Source organism: Triturus cristatus, chromosome 8 (genome assembly GCF_964204655.1).
Source record: "Triturus cristatus chromosome 8, aTriCri1.1, whole genome shotgun sequence".
Lineage (NCBI taxonomy): Eukaryota > Metazoa > Chordata > Amphibia > Caudata > Salamandridae > Triturus > Triturus cristatus.
In genome coordinates, this window is record NC_140591.1 from 1,470,155,347 (window position 1) to 1,470,178,365 (window position 23,019).

The 23,019-nt window shown below is 45.8% G+C and overlaps 1 protein-coding gene across 1 annotated transcript; it reads left to right on the forward strand.

Annotated features, from left to right (window-relative positions):
* The first annotated feature begins 6,792 nt into the window (after positions 1-6,792).
* On the forward strand, positions 6,793-22,353 carry LOC146805949 (uncharacterized). The gene is made up of 3 exons (XM_085620569.1): positions 6,793-6,967; positions 9,016-9,135; positions 21,475-22,353. Exons 1-3 carry the CDS (start codon positions 6,834-6,836, stop codon positions 21,602-21,604), a joined length of 384 nt encoding a protein of 127 aa, XP_085476695.1. The 5' UTR covers positions 6,793-6,833; the 3' UTR covers positions 21,605-22,353.
* Positions 22,354-23,019: the final 666 nt, after the last annotated feature.

Here is a 23,019-nt window from a genome sequence, read left to right on the forward strand (position 1 = left end):
GGAAATCCGCAACATTCTATTTGGAATAACTTTGGCGCCGGTCGACGAATCCTCGCGAAATTTTCAAAATAGGTGGGGCGCTACGCTCCGCTCCTACCCTGAAAGTCTCGGGGGGATTCGTCAAGCGGGGGCTGAGATAAAAGGGGGGTCCCAAAACTCGTTTTTCCCATGCATTTTTCCATAGGACCTTTAGACACAGCTACAGCCCGAACGGCTGAACAGAGTTCCTTGAAATTTGGCAGAGAGGTAGTCTACAGGTCAAGGAAGTGCCTTTTGTAGGTTTGGTGTAAATCTGTTCAGTAGATTCTGAGAAAATAGCCTTTAAATCAATATATATATCTGAGCCAGCTTACGGTGCGCTTACCGTGCGCTTACCGTACGCATACGGTGACGTGCGCGAGCGCGATTCTGATTGGCCGTTAGATCTTAGTAAACATTCGAATCGGTCGAAACCAGGAAGCGGCGGCCACCATTTTCTCTCTCGCACTCTGACAGGGGGTTGAAAAACAAAGGGAAAAAACATGTAAAGGGGCTGTTTAGACAGCTCCCAAGCACCTAGCACCATGTTGAGGGAGTCCCCAACGATAACCCAAGGCAAAAAAGGCAATTTTTATTTTTTTGAAAATTTCGCCGATTACGCTTACCGTATGCGTACGGTAAAAAAAATATTAAAAAACTAAAAAATTATCCACACTCTCCCCACCCCATGTGCAAATGGTGCCCGAAGGACACCATTTGTGCATGGCATATCATTTCTTTGAAAAATCTAATATATTACCTGTCACAACGATGCTCATCATATGTCCTCCATGTGCGCACGGTGCGCGAAGCGCATCGTGCGTTCATGGCCCATCTAGCGTAAAGTGGGCACGCGGTGCGCGAAGCGCACCGTGCGCGCACGGAACGAACTGCGTTAAGTGGGCGCGCATGCCACGAATGGCGTAAAGTAACTTAGCATTTAAAAAACCGTACAAATTCACTGAAAAAACCATAGGTTTCACACACGTTATAGTTAGGAATTAGCATTTAAAAAACCTTGCAAATTCACTGAAAAAACCATAGGTTTCACACATGTTATAGTTAGCTGGACATTTTATTGATAAAAAACCAATGAAATTCCCCCGTTATAGTTAGTGCAGGCAACTATAACTCACGCGACCGCAATCCTCTGCTGATGACATATGTGTCTTTATGAAAAAAAAATATTTGTAATATATGTATAGCTAAAATTTAATGGAAGAAGACATGGGCAAATAAGTGTCTAAATACAGTATTAGCATCAGCAGAGGATTGCGGTCGCGTGAGTTATAGTTGCCTGCACTAACTATAACGGGGGAATTTCATTGGTTTTTTATCAATAAAATATACACACACACACACAGTGTCCACAAGTTTTGTGCGCTCTCAGTCATTTTGCCGAACATACCCTTTTAGCTACACTGATATGAGAATTGATTTGCTCAAATTGGTGAGTAAGCTCAAGCTAAAAAAGTGGCATAAACTCAAGAGACTCTGGGATAACAGTAGGAAAACTAGAACACCTTCCCTGAATAATCAGGACAATCTGAGTGTAGGTGATATAAATACTCTCATCACCATGGTCCAACTTGAACAGGGCAACACAGACACCACCTCGGATCTTAGTAACACTCAAGCACTCGAGGCACTTGATCTTACAACTGACGCATCAGCCTTAACCGGGTTTAGACCCAGATCCACCTTCCTTCCGAACTTACCACATGATAATATAGACACCTTTCATGACAGTGTTAGCAAGGCACTTTGCTCTTATAGACAGAAGAATACTAGGAACAGAAGGGACAACAACAACCCTACCTACTATCAAAGACAGGCGCTGTAATCTCTTACCGAAGATGCCAGCATTGTCATCCGTCCAGCGGACAAAGGTGGCAATGTTGTCATACTTGACAGGGAACAATACATTACCGAGGCTGTGAGACAATTAGATGACACCAGGTTCTATCTTCCAAACACTATGGAGGTTTATAACAACAGCATCATTGACATCTGGGACAAGCTGACTACACGGAGAAACAAAGGGATACTGGAGTGGGAGGAGTACTGTTATCTCAAGAAAGACCATCCTGTGCTCCCAGTGCTTTATTTGTTACCCAAACTGCACAATGACCCCATTAATCCACCAGGGTGTCCCATTGTCTCCTCTAAGGGTAGTGTAGCAGAACATATCTCAAAATACGTAGATCACTTCTTTAGAGACTTTGTGACCACATTACCCAGTTATATCAGGGATACGAAAGACTTCCTGAATAAACTACAGGACGTACAGTGGGATGACGACTCCCTTCTTATCACACTTGATGTGCACTCCCTGTATACCATTATTGACCACAAACAGGGCTTAGATGCATGTAATCACTACCTGAAGAACAGACCGGTCAGATTGCAGGAGCATAGCCGAATGTTATTAGATATGATAGAGTACTGCCTGACCAACAACATCTTTCTGTTCAATGGTGTCCTGTACAGGCAAATCACCGGCACAGAGATGGGTTCGTTCTTCTCTCCCAGCTTTGCCAACCTCTTCAAGGGACCCTGGGAGGAGGCCCTGACTGTGCCGGACACCTTGAACATGTGTCAGTATGGATTAGATACATAGATGATTTATTCATCATCTGGAGGGGTACTGAACTAGATGCCAAGGGGTTCATTGAGAAACTGAACGATAATGAATGTAACATCATTCTCTCTGGCATTATCTGCAGTACAAGAGCGGAATACCTTGATGTTGGCCTCAACATTACCAACAATCAGATCCAGACTACCCTCTTCAGAAAATCCACCGCCGGTAACAGTATACTACATGCCCTCAGCAGCCATCCTAAGGCTGTCAAGTGGAGCATTCCTTATGGGGAGCTGCTGAGGGCAAAAAGAAACTGTAATACCAAGGAATCTTATAAGACAGAGAGCAAAACTTTGATGAAACATTTCAGGTCTAGGGGCTATCCCAATTGGGTTGTTCGCAGAGCGAATGAAAGGGCTGATGGTGTGCCCAGAACTCAAACCATTTCTGACACAACCTCTGAACCCATTGATACACTGGAGACTAGCACTAGGATGATTATGACTTACAACTCAGATTCTAAAAACATGAAACACATTCTGAAATGGGACATCCTCAAACACGACAACATCATAGGCAATAGGCAATAGCCTCCCTGACAGACCTAGCATTACGTACAGGAGGGGTAGAAATGTTAGGGACTTACTGGTGCACAGTGACATCACCATACATCCAAATATACATGGGTTAGGTGGTTTCTTCCCATGCGGCCATAGTAAGGCGTGCAGAAACAGCAAATTCTGCAAAAAGGTCACACAAAATGGTGTGAGTGTCAGGCTCACCTGAGATCTCCGCAGGGACGAGAGGCGGAAGATGGACGAGTAGTTCCCAACTTCCCTCTACCACCAGTCCGCCCAACAAGGTCAAAGAGGTACTAGTGAATAGGGGGAAGAGGGGAGACAAGGGCAGGAGAAGGTAGCGGAAAGCCCAACACACGTCCTGCACCAAAGAAGTGCCACTGGAGACTTGCTGAAGACCCTGTGAACAGAAGACTGAATCAATACTCTGCTGGACCGAGACCATAAAGTTAAATGCATACAGTGTTACACAAACATTCTACCTGGAGAACTCCCCTCTTCCACTTGTGTCCACTATAAGAAAGGATGTAAATCTGATGCAATATGTCCTAAATAACAAACAGAACAATAATTAATATCTTGATGCATAGCATAGTGTTTCACAATAATGTAGTAGCTTGAATGAACAGCATACCCCCCTCCCCCTTCAGGTGAGGAACGTGAACACAAGGTGGTAAATAATAATTCCGTAGGTTGTTAACAACACAACCTTCTGAAGAGCGTGAAATAGACCAAAAAATATTGCCACCATTTTATTCAGGGCCAACTGGTCCTTCTGGATTCATGTACGTGGAGTGTGGATATCAGGAACCCCCAGTACCCTCGGTTTGTGAGAGTGCCTTAGATACTGCACTCCTTACTTCAGGAGTCGATATCTAATTTGGGGTAAGGAACCAAGGGGCATATCAACAACAACCGGCGATAATTATCTCTAAGCGCACTTAGCGCTAGGATAATTATCGCCGGCTAGCGTGAATTTTTATCGCTGAGATAGCGTGCTATTAGCAACGCTTATCTCAATAGCGATAAAAATCCTCACGCTAACAGGCTAACGTGAGATTATCGCTGGAAACCCAGCGATAATCTCACGTTACCTTGTTGATAGGGACAGGCAAACTTAGCCATGATATCCACCTTACATAGGATATCATGGCTAAGTCAGAAAAATACCAGACGTAAAAAAGCAGCGTTAACCGCGGTTAGCGCTGCTTTTTTTGTCTCTAACAGGGTTAGCGACATTCTTGATAATAGGAGAAATGTCGCTTAGCGACATTTCTCCTATTATTTTACTCTGGAACGCCCCCTTTGCATCTCATTAGAGATGCAAGGGGAAGCGTAGAGTAAAAGGGTGCTAACATGCAAATTTGCGTGTTAGCACGCTGTTGTTGATAGGGCGCTAGTTTTATCTCAGCTTTTTTGGCTTTTAAAGCCAAAAAAGCAGAGATAAAGCCCTTGTTGATATGCCCCTAAATGCCAACAAATGAGGGAAGCACTAGGGGGCATATCAACAACAACCGGCGATAATTATCGCTCAGCGCTCTTAGCGTGAGGATAATTATCGCCGGCTAGTGTGAGTTTTTATCGCTGAGATAGCGTGCTATTAGCAACGCTTATCTCAATAGCGATAAAAATCTACACGCTAACAGGCTAACGTGAGATTATCGCTGGAAACCCAGCGATAATCACACGTTACCTTGTTGATAGGGACAGGCAAACTTAGCCATGATATCCTCCTTCCATAGGATATCATGGCTAAGTCTGAAAATTAGCAGATGTAAAAAAGCAGCGTTAACCGCGGTTAGCGCTGCTTTTTTTGTCTCTAACAGGGTTAGCGACATTCTTGATAATAGGAGAAATGTCGCTTAGCGACATTTCTCCTATTATTTTACTCTGGAACGCCCCCTTTGCATCTCATTAGAGATGCAAGGGGAAGCGTAGAGTAAAAGGGTGCTAACATGCAAATTTGCGTGTTAGCACGCTGTTGTTGATAGGGCGCTAGTTTTATCTCAGCTTTTTTGGCTTTTAAAGCCAAAAAAGCAGAGATAAAGCCCTTGTTGATATGCCCCTAAATGCCAACAAATGAGGGAAGCACTAGGGGGCATATCAACAACAACCGGCGATAATTATCGCTCAGCGCTCTTAGCGTGAGGATAATTATCGCCGGCTAGCGTGAGTTTTTATCGCTGAGATAGCGTGCTATTAGCAACGCTTATCTCAATAGCGATAAAAATCTACACGCTAACAGGCTAACGTGAGATTATCGCTGGAAACCCAGCGATAATCTCACGTTAGCTTGTTGATAGGGACAGGCAAACTTAGCCATGATATCCTCCTTCCATAGGATATCATGGCTAAGTCTGAAAATTAGCAGATGTAAAAAAGCAGCGTTAACCGCGGTTAGCGCTGCTTTTTTTGTCTCTAACGGGGTTAGCGACATTCTTGATAATAGGAGAAATGTCGCTTAGCGACATTTCTCCTATTATTTTACTCTGGAACGCCCCCTTTGCATCTCATTAGAGATGCAAGGGGAAGCGTAGAGTAAAAGGGTGCTAACATGCAAATTTGCGTGTTAGCACCCTGTTGTTGATAGGGTGCTAGTTTTATCTCTGCTTTTTTGGCTTTTAAAGCCAAAAAAGCAGAGATAAAGCCCTTGTTGATATGCCCCTTGAAGACTGTGATGCAATTCAAACATATATAAAAATGCAGACGCCTCAGAGCCCGCCAAGGATTGCCTCTGTATGCAAGGGCAAGTATCACCCACAGAGCGTAACGCAAGCAAGCGCGAGCGCGTTACCACCAGGGAACATGAGGAATCAGAAGAAGATGCCCAGAATAACAAAAAGGGCCATGGAAGACCCCCGTGCTGAAAACAGGAACAGGAGGCCGAAGGCAGACGGAAGGTGTCCGGCGGCACCAGCTGGGGCTGCGAATTCCCGGGATGTGGCAGCTCCAACCACAGAAGGCAGTGACCCGGAAGTGTGCGCGTGACCCGGACGGAAACAGCTATGACGAACAACTAGAACGCGAAGCGTCTTTGCAGTAGACCCGACGTGTTTTATGTGGGTGGGGACTCCGCCCCCCTTCTGCTGCAGTGTATGCGGAACTTGCGGATTCAGGCACAATCATGAAAGTATACCCCCCTAAGGAACTCCCCGCTGGCTTGGGCTTCCAGAGGTATTTATGGTGGAATTAACATACCAAACAGGGAGCATGTACGTGTCCCACTGGTTCCCAGGTGCGATCTGCAGGCCCATAGCCTTTCCAGTGGCGGCTGGTCCATAGGGGGCAACCGGGGCAGCGCCCCACTAGGCAGAATCACCAAGAAAAACACAAAAACTGCTCACGGGCAGCAAGAAATGTAAGCAGATGCAATTCGTCTGTTTCCATTTCCGGCCTGTGCTTCACAGCCTCAAGTGCGCATGAGACTCATGCGCACTTGAGGCTGTGAAGCCACAGTCAACAAACGAACAGCGCAGGCACGCAGGCAAGAGCAGCAGGAGTCCAGCAGACTCCGACTGCGCATCTGCGAACAGAGCACTTTTTATTTCAGCACGGCCACTCCATTGACATTACATTAGGTATGCTGCGCATGCCTAGTGTAATGCAGGAGTCTAAAGATAGAATCCTGTCGGGCGGTGACGTACAGTCGCCCGATGCCCTGTCAAGTAGCAGGAAACTGTCGAGTAGCCTCCCCCAGTCGCATCCAGTCTTATGATTTGCCAACATCTGTGAGAGAACTCGGAGACGTGATGCGACGCGGGACCGGCGTAGGAGATGCCTCATACTGGTAAGTTTATTTGTTTTAATTTAGATAATTAAACGCCTCACTCCCGAGTCATGCAGGCCACAACTGTATAGTCTTCACCACCTCCAGGCATTCATATTCTTTTAATTACAGAATATTTAATTAGAAGATTTTGCCTACAGATCCAGGATTTGACTTTCCCTGACAGCGTTTCCATTAGCGTAATCTGTGGGGGAATTCTGTGTGCATGGGGCCTATCTCGCATTTACTGCAGGATGCTGAAAAACCTTCCTTGTATGGCCCGATGTTGCTGCCTGCTCCCAATTTCACAGAAGTCATTTCAGCACCAAGTGGTAATTAGCACAAGGCTGGGCCTCCTCTGACATGAGTGGGATTTATTGTTCTTCGAGGCACTAAGCTGCGCAAACAATGGGTTCAGTCTTGGTGTCTGGCATTATATGATCTTATTGTGCGTGGAGCTTACTGACAGGAGAGCTTCAAACAGCGACTTTGCTGTAATGTGAAAAATATTAATTTCAGTTCAATTAAGCAAGTTTTGTGGTAACTTACACAAGAAGGGCTCGCTGGTAATTATCTGCTAGATAAACTTTGTGGCAGCAAACCTTGCTGGCGCGGAGGCTACCAGTTTCATCTATTAACTGTCTCAGTGCTTGTCTTTAATTTTGGCAACCGCGCGGTATTGCTAATTAATCGCTCATTATTGTGTGGATGAATAGCTGATGAATCATTAATAGAGAGCTGGCTGGCTAATATGAGGGTATGGTAATTGGAGATACTGCTGATTGCAGATGTCAGTGCCACAACAATCTGGGAAAAAGGCGCGGTACGACATAAAATAAAAAATATGTTTTCTTTTCCTCAATCTTTAGAGAATTAAGTAGCAAAGTCAAATGTACTATTCAGTATGTTGAAGAAGGAAAGGGTGTAGATGATAAGATAACATGCAATACCCTTCCCTCTGACTCTTCCCCCCTCTGGGTTGTCACATCTCGGCCGCGCTGCAATGCAAGCACTGTGAGTCATGACACCGAAATGGAAAGTGTTTACAAAGGTGTGCAGTTTAAGAACAAATACCGGAGTCAAGGTGCGGTATTTTTATATGTATTGGTTATAATTTGCACATCCATGCATACAGGCCTCTGGCGGTGCTAAGGCTGCACCACAATACAGTAGCTGCCTCTCCTTCCCTCTCAAACCAATGAATACACTGGTTCAGTGCTGCTGCTCACAATTGAGGTCAGGAAAACGACCAGCAATGACTTCTGTGTGCTTCATTCCATTCAGGTTGTCCCTTGCCTGAGTGGGACCCCTAGTGAGTGCTGCGAGCAGGTCAATTCTGGGGCTGCTGGGTAGAGGCTACAAATGTTCTCCCCTTGCGTTTCCTTTGCCAGTGTGGTACAGGTGCACTAGAGTCTTTAATTTATTTTTTTCTGTGCCTCACATTTTGAGGTGGGGCTGCTAACCCATTGTCACTTGCATTGTCTTGCAGAAAAAGAACCGCACCCTCTAACAGTTGACTATGAGCATCGCACTGGCTCTGTGACTGAGAGCGGTCGGCTCCGAGAAGTCTTGTAAGGTAGCCCCCTTAGGTTGTTCGGGCTCGCTCGCTGCGCTCGCTCGCTACGGTGCAGTATGACTAAAATTTTACGCCTCACCCCTTGCAAATGTCACCAGCCGCCCCTGCCAATGAATGAGGTATTGGAGTTTACCCCGCACTCTCCGAGAGTCCACAATGGCCCCCACTTCGTATTCCTCTTCCTTATCCGCCTCGACTGGCACAGGTTGGACTGGGAGTATACTACCTGGTGCCACAGGTTTCAATAAGGACACATGGAATACTGGATGTATTTCCAGAGTATCGGGGAGTTCTAACCTCATGGCCACGGGATTGATTATCTCTACAATATTGTGGGGACCGATATACCTGGGTTTGAGTTTACGAACACCTTTGATTTGCACATGGCAAGTTTATAGCCAAACTTGGTCTCCCACAGCATATTCAGGGCTTGTGTGGCGGTGAGGTTCTGCATTTTTCTTATATGCTAGTTTGGCTTTCTCTAAATTTGCAGCTGCGGCTTTTTGTATCTCCTGGATCTGGGTGATGAACTCTTTAGCTGCTGGAACCGGTGTAAGAGCTGCAGAATGGGAAGGCAGGAATCTAGGATGGTATCCATAAGAACAAAAGAAAGGTGAGTACTCAAGGGAGGAATGTTTACTATTTGTAATAGAGAATTCTGCTGCCCACAAATACCTATCCCAATCTGCTGGTGTTTGTAACAACTGACATCGTAACTATTGCTCTAAACAATGGTTAACTCGCAGGGACATCTTAAGGATTTTGGGGGCCCTGGGCCAAACATATTTTGGGGGCCCCTGTTCAGAACAGCTTTGAATTTATGATCTAGTTTTAGCCCCTGTTTCCGTTTCCTCAGCTGTGTTAGTGATCCAGTTTGCATCATAGGCATTAGCCTATATATTCCAGATGCAAACGGACGCATGCAGCTGACAGCAGTAGGATTTATTGTTTCATGCCCAGCTACTAGGTTTTTAATACTTTTTAAATTGTATATGTGTGGCTGAAGTACTCTGTGCTTTTTAACAATTTCTCCTACCTACGCGCACTTGCACTTTACTTGATTCTGCTTGCCTACACCTCCTTAGCTGCTATGATTCGCATCTTGCTTTTCCTCCAGTCCTGGTCCACTGCGGCTGATACTCCGATCGTGCGGAGGGCTGGGGCTACTATCGCACTCCTCACTTCCGCCCAAAAAGTTTCTGCTTCCTCAGCTGCGTTAGCGATTCAGTTTGCATCATAGGCATTAGCCTGTATATTCCCGATGCAAACGGACGGCCATGCTGCCCAGTTCCTCTCCGGTGAGTTTCTTCCACTATATTACAATAGGGAAAAACTGCTTGGCCTTAGGCGGCTACCCTTATGTCAGTGTACAGCGGCTGATCCGAGCTTGGAGGTAGACGTTCAATGCAATAAGTGCAACTGTTCTCTCCTCTAGCCCAGGAAACACGCTCCCAAGATCATCCCACGCAACAGTAAGTGTAAAAACAATAAGAAGACAGAGGACTTAAAGGCCACCCTTTTAAATTGTTGCTCTATGCAAATGCATGAACCACACATTTATGACCTACTTGTAGACAAACAGCCTGATCTTTTATTTCTCACTGAGACCTGGCTGTCTGAAGCCTCCAACCCTAATATCAGCTCGGGTTATAAAATCCTTAGGAGGGACCAACCGAGTGGGAAGGAGGGTGGTGTCGCCATAATTTACAATCAAAAACTAGACTGCTCTCCCATCCCGATGGAAAACATCGAGGGCGCAGAGTCCTTAGGCTTCCACTGTACCTTATACCCCCATCATAGCATAGCTGGTTTTCTGATTTACAGACCTCCTGGTGCAATTGGAAATTTTATTGCTACGCTTAATACAGCCACCACCTCCCTGGACTTAAAATACAACTGCCTTATTCTGGGAGATTTCAATATACAAATGGACAATGGAAAAGACCCTTAAACAATTTCCTTGTTGGAGACGCTGCAGGCCAGCAACATGTTTCCATATATTTCTTCGGCCACCCATGAGAAGGGCCATACCCTAGACCTAATCTTTCACAACTTTGACATATCAGTAAGTCTACCTCTTCCCATTACCTGATCTGATCACCTTCTATTAAAATTTGTCATTCCCAACTCTGCCACAGCCCCTCGGACTAACTCAGGGCAGAGGGTCCCTAATTACAGGACGTTCCATAAAATCTCCATCCCAATGTTAGCAGACGTCCTCGGTCGTTCCTCACCGGAGCTGTCTGGCTGCACCGACTCAGACGCCCTCTCAATAGATTTATGGCTCCGAACCAACATTGGTGCAGCGGTACCAGTTATTTCCCGCTTCTCAAAGAGGTCAGCCCCACTAGCTCCATGGTTTAACGGTTTCCTCAGATCTAGCAAAAGAAATTTTAGAAAAATGTAAAGGAAATTGCGTAAATCCTATCTACCTGAGGACAGGAAGGTGTATAAAGACACTTTAAAAGCTCATTACATTCTCGTGAAGGCAGCCAAGAAAAACTTATTTCAAACCAAGATAGAAAATGCCCAAAATAAGAGTAAGGAAATCTTTAGCATTGTTAAATCCTTTACCCCTGAAAGCCGGCACAAAGGAAGAGCCATGCACCGAAGAATGGTCTAAGCAAATAGCTCAATTCTTCCACAAAAAGATCTCCGTGATCCAACAAGCCTTCACTAACATCTCAGAGGAAGAACTGACCTTCTACCTTAGTTCTAATTGCAAATTTCACCTCTTGGATCCTCCATCTTTACTAACTTTCCCTGAGTTTCTTCTTGAAGAGTCACTCACCCTTCTCCAAAGCATTTAGTCTGGCTCCCCTACCGACCCACGTTCAGCGAATATCCTGAACCTATTGGCTCCCACCATAAACCCCACGGTAAAACCAGCTCTTTAATGCTTCCCTCTCCTCAGGCAACATGCCGAAATTATGGAAGAATGCAAAGATTCATTCTCTGATAAAAAAGGCTAACGTCAAACCGATAGACCCTGCCAACTACAGGTCAATCTCCCTTTTTCATGCCCTCTCCAAAGTATTAGAGAAGCATGCAAACAAGGCCCTCCAAAAACACATTGAAGATGGGAAGCTCATGAGTCCCAATGCGTCTGGTTTTAGGGCTAACTATAGTACGGAGTCCGCTCTACTGGAAGTGACTGAATTTCTCAAGGGTAAGCTGGACCAGGGAGGATAGGCTGTTCTGATACTGCTCGATCTGTCGGCGGCCTTCAATACGGTCCCACATGAGAGGCTCCTGGAGAGACTTGCTAACATCGGCCTGGGGAGGCCACATTAACATGGATGTCATCCTTCTTGGCAAATAGATCTCAGGACATCTGGCTCCCCCCTTTCTCATCCCCGGTTCCAGCCATGAATGTAGGTGTCCCTCAGGGCTCCATTCTCAGTCCTACCCTTTTTAATATACAGCTATCCCCCCTTGCATTTCTGGTAGAGGAAGAGGATGTCAAAATTGTTTCCTATGCTGATGACACTCAGCTGATTTTTACATGTGAAAAAGGAACCGACTTTGACGGGGCAATGATTAGGTCTTGCCTCACAAAGGTTTTTAACTGGCTTAAGATCAATCAGCTGAAGTGCAATCCTGACAAAACTGAAGTTGTTTTCTTTGGTAATCCCGAAACGCCTGACTGGAGCTCTTGGTGGCCAAAAGATCTGCCGCCCCTGCCCGCGGAAACGGAAGGAAGTCAAAAACTTAGGAATTGTCATTGAAAAGACAGTCACCAAGCGCTTTCAAATCCAAAATCTAACTGGCACTTGCTTTGCCATACTCCGGATGTTAATTCCTGCCACTGTTACCACTTGAGAGTAGAAAGATCATGGTGCGGGCTCTGGTGACATCAAAGCTTGGCAATGTCAACAGTTTGTACCTCGGTCTTCCCAAATCCCTTATCCAGCGCCTACAAGTGGTACAAAACGCGGCAGCCAGAGCCATCCTGAGACCTCAACCCAGATCTAGGAAGACCCCTATTCTTTTTTTTTTTTTTTTTTTTAAAACCTTTATTTCGGTAAATGCACAATACACAGCGTCTGCCTACAACCCCTCGGGGCCGGCCGCTATGACATTGTAGAACATAGAACAATAATGTCAGGATAAGAAAAGGTTTAATTTTATGATTTTGTCGAGTACAATGTAGTGAACTACGAAAAGAGTCGAAGCTGATCACTGACCAGGAGAGACATCACCGTTCACGGAGCACCCAGAAGGAGGCGTTATATAGGAAGCCATTTGTAAGGAAACAGGTGGCCACCATCCAGGAACTAAGAGCAAACACTATACCACAGAATGATAGAACACAATAAACTCCCTACTAACACTGAACCCCGACCCCGAAGAAACAAAGAAACATAGAAGAGAAAGAAACCGAAGAAGAAGAGAGAAAGAAAGAGAAAGAGGGCCATAGAGACGAAGAAAAGACATAGAACACATCCCATCCCCCCACCCTGCATACCAGCGGAAGGCCACGGCCCACCCCCCCCAAATAGGCATGCCTGTCGCCCCAAATGAACCCCAAGTAGGAAAGAGAGTCTGGAGAGTGGGAAAGAACATCCCAGTCTCCGACTCCCAGAGAAGGCAGGAGGAGGAAATTTTACATACTCCCGGTCACCACAGCCCCATAAGCATCCCCCACCCTGAATATCATCAGCACAACTGAAGTAGCAAGCAAAGCAGCAGGTGGGGAGACTCCATTCCAAATGTGCGAATAAATCAGATAATTAGCAGTCCCGTCCTAGTCCCCGCCCGCCAATACGTACAGCAAACTAAAGGGAATCGCCCAGCCCTGGCCCGATCCTAAGTGGCCCCACAGATCCACCCCCGCAATCAACAATAGCAAATTACACACATGCGGCACAGCAGATACATAGACAAATATTCTAGTCCGGGTCATGCCAGGCGGTCAGGCAGGATCATCAAGGGAGGCAACATCAGCCCTGGCCAGAACGCTGAGACCCCACCAAGCATGGCCACCGCTGGGAGTGTACCTCAGGCAGAACAAAGGAGCAAGATGGCCGCTCCCGGCATAGAAGACGCAGAGGGAGAGGAAGCGAGAGTTCCCAATCATAGACCATCACCACATCGATAGTGACCAACACAGTTTTCCCCACAGAACGGCACACACTCCGGCGATGTTGAGGAAGCCGTGGCAACACTTGCAGAGGCAGAGTCTCAGCTTGTAAAGTGGAAGGGAGCTTTGTATCTGCAACTTTGTCATTAAAAGAACACTCGACACTGTAGCCAGGGAGAGGACGTTCCACAGTATCCCCCTGTCGCCACATTGTATCCGCCTCGAAGGGAATGAGAGGCATTGGGGGGTCAGACAACCGCAGTAGTTCCCTGGATGGCATAGCGGCATCGATCTTCCGCTCCAGTTCTCGAGTGTTTTGGCACCATGTCGCCCTCAAGTCTTCCAGGGCTAGAAGGATATCACCATAGGTCAGGTCTGCTCCCCGCTTCAGCATGTCGGCAGTATGTAAAGGCGCCACCGGGACACCCTCCAGCTCGACAGTAGGCAGGGAAGCTTGCGTCAGGGATATGGAGGCTTCCGTCTTTCCGGCGAGGTAGACCGGCACCGCCACCATTTTTGCAGTTAGCCCACATCGGAGGGGTGAGGGCGACTCCATAGGACGGAGGAATAGTAGTTAAGGCAAGAAGAGTTACTGCTCGCTATACGGGGCTCACACGATGGGAGAGCCCTCGGCTGTATTGCAATGCGGGTGGTGGGCGCTCTAAAACGGATACCGCTCTGACCGCTGGTAGCAGGACAAAGGAAGGTTCGCCAGCCCGGACCCAATCATACAGGAATTCTCTCCGTCGCGAAGAAGGCTCCGCCAAGCCGCCCACTCCACATCCGGTCACATTTCCCCAGGCGCCTGTCCAGCCCCAGGTCGTCTCACCGTACGTGATAAGCGGTGTCCGGTGGCGGTGGTCGGGCCAGAGTGCGTGGGCAAAGTCCAAAGTCGGCAAACTCTATGAATCCTCGACCAAAAAAGCCGGCGGGGACATCGGAGGAATGCGGAAAGTATCAGCGCATTCGTGGTTACATTTGCTCGCGCCGTAGGCAGGATTAAAGATCAGGATGTCATGTAAACAGCAGACGGGCTGCGGAGCCGGGAGCTCAGACGTCCTGTCCGTCCGCCATCTTCAAGACCCCTATTCTTAAGTCTCTACACTGGTTCTGCATAAAAGAACGGATCGACTTCAAACGATAACCATCTTCTTTATCGCTACACAACATCTAGACCCCTAAGATCTTCCATTGCCAACCTGGCCATCGTGCCTTAAATATGCCATGCCCGCACTGGAGGCAGATACCTCGGCTTTCTAGGTGCAAAATTGTGGAATAGACTCCCTGAGTCTCTGAGACTAACCGCAGACCTACTCTCTTTCAGGAAGAACTTAAAAACCTGGCTTTTTAATAACTGATGGGTCTTTTACGCACGTTTTCTTCTCGCTGTCACTCGCCAGGACACTCTAGTCTGAGTGGCTGAGCGCGTTATTAAATGCACTATTTCATTTCATTTCATTAGGTCCCTGACAGTGCAAAGGAACACTCGTCCAAATTCTAAGTGCCTTATTTATGAGGCCTTGCTTCAATTTTATGCCGCCGGTGCGTCACTTTTTGTGACGCACTGGCAGCGTAAAAAATGAGCCATGTTGTGCCCTATTTACAAAGTGACGCATCTAGGCAAATGCGTCACTTTGTAAACCCCTGCACCACATTTTACCTGTGCCAGGTATAATGTATGCAGGGTGGGTGTTCGCCCGCAAAAAGCCTCATCGAAGTGGTGCATTGAAATCTATGAGAAATCAGTGCGCCACTTCTAGGACGCCATTGCGTCAATATCTTACACCTGCCTCACAGCAGGCGTAAGACTGATGCAGGCCCAGGCACTCAAGCAATGTGTCCTTTCACATGGGGCTTGCCCCATGTGAAAGGACACATTGCTTGAGTTGCGTCGTTTTTCGGACACACCCCAGCAAGTCATCACTTTTGATCCTACAGATACGTCAGAAATCTGTATCTGTAACTCCTTGCGACATGATGCGTCATACAGTAAATATGACGCATCTATCATGTCGCAAGGAGGGCGCACTAAGAAGTGGCGCATCCCTGTTTTCACACAGCAATGCATCACTTCTCATAAATAAGGCCCTAAATGTGTTTACATCTAATAATCAGGGATAGTTATGTGTGTTTTCAATATTGTAACACAGGAGCAGCTCACCAATATTACTGCAAATAATCTCTGTAATGCCCTTCCATTTCTTATATGTTAGGCCTTGTTTTGATCTAAAAGAATCTTTTATGTATATTGCATGAAACATAAACACAACTGCAAAATGGCTGTACTAGACTCTCACAAATCAGGTACACAAATAATAAATTAAAGGAAAATAGTATTTAAAACAATCTGTTTAAGAAATAGTCAAGGTCATTAGGGCAAAACTATGGAGAACAGAGCTGACTGTCAGGGGGCCCCCTGAAAGGCTGGGGCCCTGGGCCAGAGCCCACTTTGCCCATGCATTAAAACGTCTCTGTTAACTCGTTCCGTCTGACCATCTGTTTAGGGACGATGCCCATAGGAAAACCGCATGTCTATATGTAGGAGTTTACCCACCCCTTTCCAAAAGTTGGACACAAATTGGGGTCCTCTATCAGAGACTAAGACAGTGGGCAAACCATGTAACCTCATCACATGCTGCATGAACAACCCTGCTAGCTCTTGTGAAGTGGGAAGAGATTTCAAAGGAGTGAAGTGGGTCATCTTTGTCAACATGTCTACCACCACCCATATCACCGTGTGCCCTTTTGCTGTTTTAGGGAGCTCCCCTATGAAGTCCATTGAAACAGTGTGTCAGGGGCTAGGAGGAGTGGGCATGCGAAGCAGAAGTCCCGCAGGAGCCTGATGTGAGCTCTTGCCTTGTGCACATACGTAGCATCTTTGGATATAAGATTTAGTGTCAGTAACCAAAGAGGGCCACCAGAAATAATGACGCACTAGCCCCAATGTCTTTTTATAACCGGGATGACCCACAAGTACCTGAGCATGACACCATCTTAGGGCTTGCTCCTGTAATTCATGGGTAGGAACTACAAGTTTGCCTTGTATATACAGGACATTGTCAATATGGTTCCCTTGATGTTTCTTACCCCAGTCCTTGACCTCCTCAGTGTTCTGAGCCGCTGCTACTCTCCGTATAAAATCCTCTTCTACAGTGAGTACCCCTACTATGAGTTCAGGAGCTATGATAGGCGGTGGCTCGGATACTTGCCCTTCTGACTCATAACCCAATCGGAATAAAGCATCCGCTTTCCCATGTTTTCTACCAGGCTGATTTTGGATTATGAAATCGTATTCACTAAAAAACGAGGTCCAACGTAATTGTCTTGTGGATAATGCTCTTGCGGACCTCAGAAATAATAGGTTACTATGGTCCGTTAACACAGTAACTTTGTGCAAGGCACCTAACAGGTACTGTCGCCATTCCTCGAACGCCCTCTTGATGGCCAGTAATTCTCTGTCCCCTGCCAAGTAGTTCTGTTCAGTGGTATTCAGTTTATGAGAAAAATAGGCGACTGGATGTAAACACCCTGTAGAGGTGTCTCTTTGAGAAAGGATGCCTCCAATTGCCATTTGGGAGGCATCGGTTTCTACTGTGAAAGGACGAGTGGGATCTGGGTGTCTTAATACAGGAGCCTGAGTGAAAGCTTGTTTCAGGGATTCAAAAGCGGTTTCCGCTGCAGGGGACCACACAAACTCAACATTTTTCTTGAGTAGTCTGGTGATAGGGGATGCTAAGTCAGAACATTTGTCAATAAAACGCATATAAAAATTGGCAAATCCCCAAAAACTTTGTACGTCCTTCATGGATTTAGGGGATGGCCATTGTATGATCGCATTTATCTTCTGGGGATCCATACCAACTCCATTAGGTGTCAAGCTGAAACCCAAGAAGGCTACTTTGGTTGTGTGGAATTCACATTTGTCTAGTTTAACATACATATGGTTGTCTTTTAATTTTTGCAATACTGTGCGTACGTGATGTACGTGCTCCTCGATAGAGGATAAATACACTAAGATGTCATCAATGTAGGCGATGGCATAGATATCCAACATGTCCCGCAACACCTCATTGATGAAAAACTGAAACGCTGCTGGAGCGTTACATAGCCCGAAGGGCATAACTAAATATTCGTAAAGTCCGAACTTGGTTCGGAAGGCAGTTTTCCATTTGTCGCCTTGTTGAACTCTCACTAAGTGGTATGCCCCTCGTAAATCTAATTTAGTAAAGATCTTAGCCTCCTTAACCTGATCTAACAAGGAGGATATTAAAGGCAGTGGGTATCTGTTTTTTATGGTGTTGTCGTTCAAGGCACGATAGTCAAAGCAACACCTAAGACCTCCCTCACGTTTAGGGATAAAAAAAAGTAGAGAGGATGCAGGGGATCTAGAAGGATGGATGAATCCTATATGTTGCAGCTCGTCCAGATATTCACGTAAGTAGAGATTTTCTTTCTCGGTAAGAGCGTATATGCGGCTGCATGGTAATCGGGCCCCAGGTATCAAATCTATCCTACAATCGTAGGGACCATGTGGCGGAAGAGGGTGGCCTTCTGTTTGTCAAACACATCCACTAACTCTAAATAACAAGGGGGAAGAACAGGTTCAGTTTGTATGCAGGATCCCAGTACAGGAGCTAATGCCTGTGGGTGTTTCAAGCAGTGTTCACGACAGAAGTCTGAAGAAAACATAATCTTTCTCTGTTTCCAATCTATGGTTGGATTATGCTGGGATAACCAAGAACCCCCCAATACAACATGAAACTGTGGGGACTGAATTAAATCAAATGTGACTGCCTCTGTGTGAACCCCCTCTATACACATGAACAACAAAATGGTAGCATGCGTAACCGGGCCAGATTTAATGATACTACCGTCTATGGTTTTGACTTCTTCTATAGTGGTTTTTGCTTCTGCTGGAATTTCTACCCATTTGGCCCACTGAAGGTCCATAAAGTTGCCTGTTACACCGGAATCTACCATTGCATGTGCATTGATGTGGCGGTCTTTCCAGTGTAACCTGGTGTCTACATAAAAATGTGAAGTCATTATACATGTTTCTTCTGTGACTACTGGCTGGGAGACTATTAAACCTGAACTGCCTGAAATTTTTGTCCCCTTAGATCCCAGGCTGTTTAGTTTCCCTGCACCTTTTGTTTTCTTGGTTTAATGGGACATTCCTTTAGGAAATGTCCCTGTTTGCCACAATAGAGGCATAGTTTTTGTTCCCGTCTGCGTTGTCTTTCTTCGTCACTGATAGGACCCTTTATGCTCCCGATTTGCATTGGTTCAACCCCAGTCACAGGCCTCTTGCCCTCAGAGCGCTTCTCCCTATAGAGCATGAGTCGTACCTCCGACCGCCCCCTCTCCTTTTTCCGTTTGTGTAACCTGTGGTCGAGTTTCACTGTCAAATCCATGAGGGCCTTACAATCATCAGGCGGGTCTACTACCTGAGCCAATAAGTCCTTTAATTCCTCTTTGAGACCTCTATAAAACAAAGCACTTCTTTTTTCTTCCGGCCAATTAGCTTCAACAACCAAACGATTAAAGTCTGCAATGTAAGTTATTAGATCTCTGGATCCTTGTTTCAGATTAAGTAATCCTGAGTCTACTGATTGTACAAACGAATGCCTATCAAATAATCTTTTTAATTCTTCTTTAAACAGTCCATAATTATACAAAAGAGGATCATTACGTTCTACTAATTGTATCAACCATGTGGCTGCGATCCCACCCAAATATGATAAGACGAAAGCCACTTTGGCTTGTTCGGTTCGAAAACAAGCGGCCTTGCACATACAGTGCAATTGGCATTGGTTGATAAAGGCCACAAAACGAGATGGTTCTCCCATAAACCTCTCAGGAGGAGCTAATGGTATAGTAGGAGGAGTAGTGACCTGTATAACAGGATTACCAACTCCTGGTGGAGAAGTAAAAGAAGTGGAAACACCTCCTTCAGCTCCTTTTGGCGCCTCATGAGCCATGCTCCTCTGTAAGGTATCCACTCTTATTGAAAGAGCTTGTTTTTCCTTCTGCAGATTCCCTAACCTATGAGCTAGATCTGCTAAAGTAATTTTATTCTCTTCCATCTCGCCCTGGCAGAGAATTCATGTGGGCTTCGCGTTCTGTCAGGCTCACCTGAGACCTCCGCAGGGACGAGAGGCGGAAGATGGACGAGTAGTTCCCAACTTCCCTCTACCACCAGTCCACCCAACAAGGTCAAAGCGGAACTAGTGAATAGGGGGAAGAGAGGAGACAAGGGAAGGAGAAGGTAGCGGAAGGCCCAGCACACGTCCTGCACCAATGAAGCGCCACTGGAGACTTGCTGAAGACCCTGTGAACAGAAGACTGAATCAATACCCTGCTGGACCGAGGCCATAAAGTTAAATGCATACAGTGTTACATAAACATTCTACCCGGAGAACTCACCTCTTCCACTTGTGTCCACTGTAAGAAAGGATGTAAGTCTGATGCAATATGTCCTAAATAACAAACTGAACAATAATTAATATCTTGAGGCATAGCATAGTGTTTCACAATAATGTAGTAACCTGAAAGAACAGCTTACCCCCCCCTTTAGGTGAGGAACATGAACACAAGGTGGTAAATAATAATTCCGTAGCTTGTTAACAACACAACCTTCTGAAGAGCGTGAAATAAACAAAAAATACCACACCGTTTTATTCAGGGCCAACTGGTCCTTCTGGCTTCATGTAAGTGGAGTGTGGAAATCAGCAATCCCCAGTACCCTCCGTTTGTGAGAGTGCCTTAGATACTGCACTCCTTACTTCAGGAGTCGATATCTAATTTGGGGTAAGGAACTAAATGCCAACAAATGAGGGAAGCACTAGAAGACTGTGATGCAATTCAAACATATATAAAAATGCAGACGCCTCAGAGCACGCCAAGGATTGCCTCTGTATTCAAGGGCAAGTATCACCCACAGAGCGTAACGCAAGCAAGCGCGAGCGCGTTACCGCCAGGGAACATGAGGCATCAGAAGAAGATGCCCAGGATAACAAAAAGGGCCACGGAAGACCCCTGTGCTGAAAACAGGAACAGGAGGCCGAAGGCAGACGAAGGTGTCTGGCGGCACCAGCTGAGGCTGCGAATTCCCGGGATGCGGCAGCTCCAACCACGGGAGGTAGTGACCCGGAAGTGTGCGCGTGACCTGGACGGAAACAGCTACGACGAACAACTAGAACGCGAAGCGTCTTTGCTGTAGAAGCGACGTGTTTTATGTGGCTGGGGACTCCGCCCCCCCATCTGCTGCAGTGTATGCGGAACTTACGGATTCAGGCACAATCATGATAGTGAGTAAGGATATCGTTCAGTTTCTCGCGTGTAGCTCCACGTTTGTTATTTATGCAATTGAATGCCCTTGTGGGCTTTGGTATATTGGTAGCACCACACTTATGACCAAAAAACGCATACTGGAACATAGCAGAGCCATCACCAATAACGATGAAAAATATCCTGTGGCACAACACTTTTATGCGGAACATTTTTCTAACCCATCCCTGTTAACATTCTTTATCTTGGAACAGATACTGAGAAACACCAGAGGAGGGAACAGGGTTTTGAAACTTAGACAGAGAGAGTCCAAATTGATTGTGGACTTCCAAACCAAGTACCCAGGGGGACTCAACCAGGATGAGGAACTGACAATACATTTAAAAGATGTATAGAACTATTGTGTACTGTCCTGTATCCACAATCGCATTTACATGTTACACATCTTGTCGCCATTCCTTTCTGCTGCTCTTCCTCTAACTGTGTACTAGTAAAAAAGAATTACTGCATTGTTTTTAATCTTGGATTCAGTATTATGTCATGTCACTAATACTGTGTTCTTTTCTTTTACTTTAATAGGAGGAAAGGAAGGGGCCCATTCACCGGTATTCACTTTCACGGGCCTCCTACCCTTTTCCCCTCATCTTCACTATCACGGTCCAGAGATGTGCAACTATATGATCAACCAATGAGTTTCAATAAGTGGTAGGGCAGGACCCTTCTTGACTGGTCATGAATCACACGGATTATCTTATCGACATGCATTGGAGTCCTTTTTGGGTTTTGTCCTCGATCACCAGCAGTGACGCACGGGCACTTGCCCATCACCACAGCACCGTACCAGTAGCGGGTATGTTCATCCCCGTAGATCACTTGGGCTCTACAGGGGCCCCTTGACGGTCCACCTGTCCCATAACCCCTGTCTCTTATTTACGCTACTTTAGCACGAGACTTGTGAGTTTCTCCTTAGGCATTTGCCCCACATGGGACCTGAGTGTTACGCTATGCTTTCTCACAGCGCTGAGTGATTTAACTGGACACGCTTATATTCATCAGCATGAGACTTGGGAGCTTCCTTTAGTCATTTGCCAATTGTGAGACCGTACTGTTATGTTATGTCATTCGGCAGAACTGATTGATAAAGTTATACATGTTTGTATTTGTCAAGTATTAGGACATAATTGTAAGCTATGAGCCTTTTTAACACAGTTTGGTTCACTGAATGCTATTCGCTACTTAACATTGAGGTATTTTAAGTTGCGAACTGAAACGCATCATGTGCGTATCATTTACACATGTTTGATGTCTTTATACTATGATTTCTGCCATTCCAACATGTCCGCCACTTTGGTAACAATGTGAATCAGCACATTAGTGTCCCTTTTTTATATATTCAGGCCATGTTGAAACACTTTATTAGTTGTTTGTGCACGTTTCACATGATCAAGGCTTCGCAGTAATCTGAAACGCATTGTGGAATAAACACCTTTGAGGATACTTTACTGATGCGGAGTGTGTTTTACTGAGAGCGCACAAAACTTGTGGACACTGTGTGGAGTTGATTGCCGGCCCGCTCCGCCGGCGTGTGCCCCACTTTTTCACAGGTCCCCAGCAGGCAGAAGGAGCAAAGCAACTGGGAATATATATATATTCCTCTAAACAGGCTGGGTGTGTATATTTTCATTTTATTTTCTATAAAGCAGCCAGTTCCAACTCACTGACGCATTTCGGCTTTTGCAAGCCTTTTTTTAAAAGTGTGCGAGCCCCACCACCTCAAAACATAAATAAACAACAATTCATATCAATCAATCAAATAAATACCAATTCAATAACCAATTCATTTTGTATGTTAAGTTATAAAATTCTCTCTGCTCATTAAAACCATTCAGCTCATTTTATGGCTCTATCTCAAACTGTTCATTATGATACAAAGGACCTTTATGGTTAAGTAGGTGCAGCTACTCTATTTCTTAATTTGGCTCCTGATGCCTTAATTTCGTCTGTATTCCAGGCTAATATATTGGGCCAGTGCCCAAATTATACAAAGTATTTCAACATTTGAGTTGATGAGCAACTAGGACATCCAATTTCTTTTTTCTTTTCTTTTCTAGGTTTACCATTCTT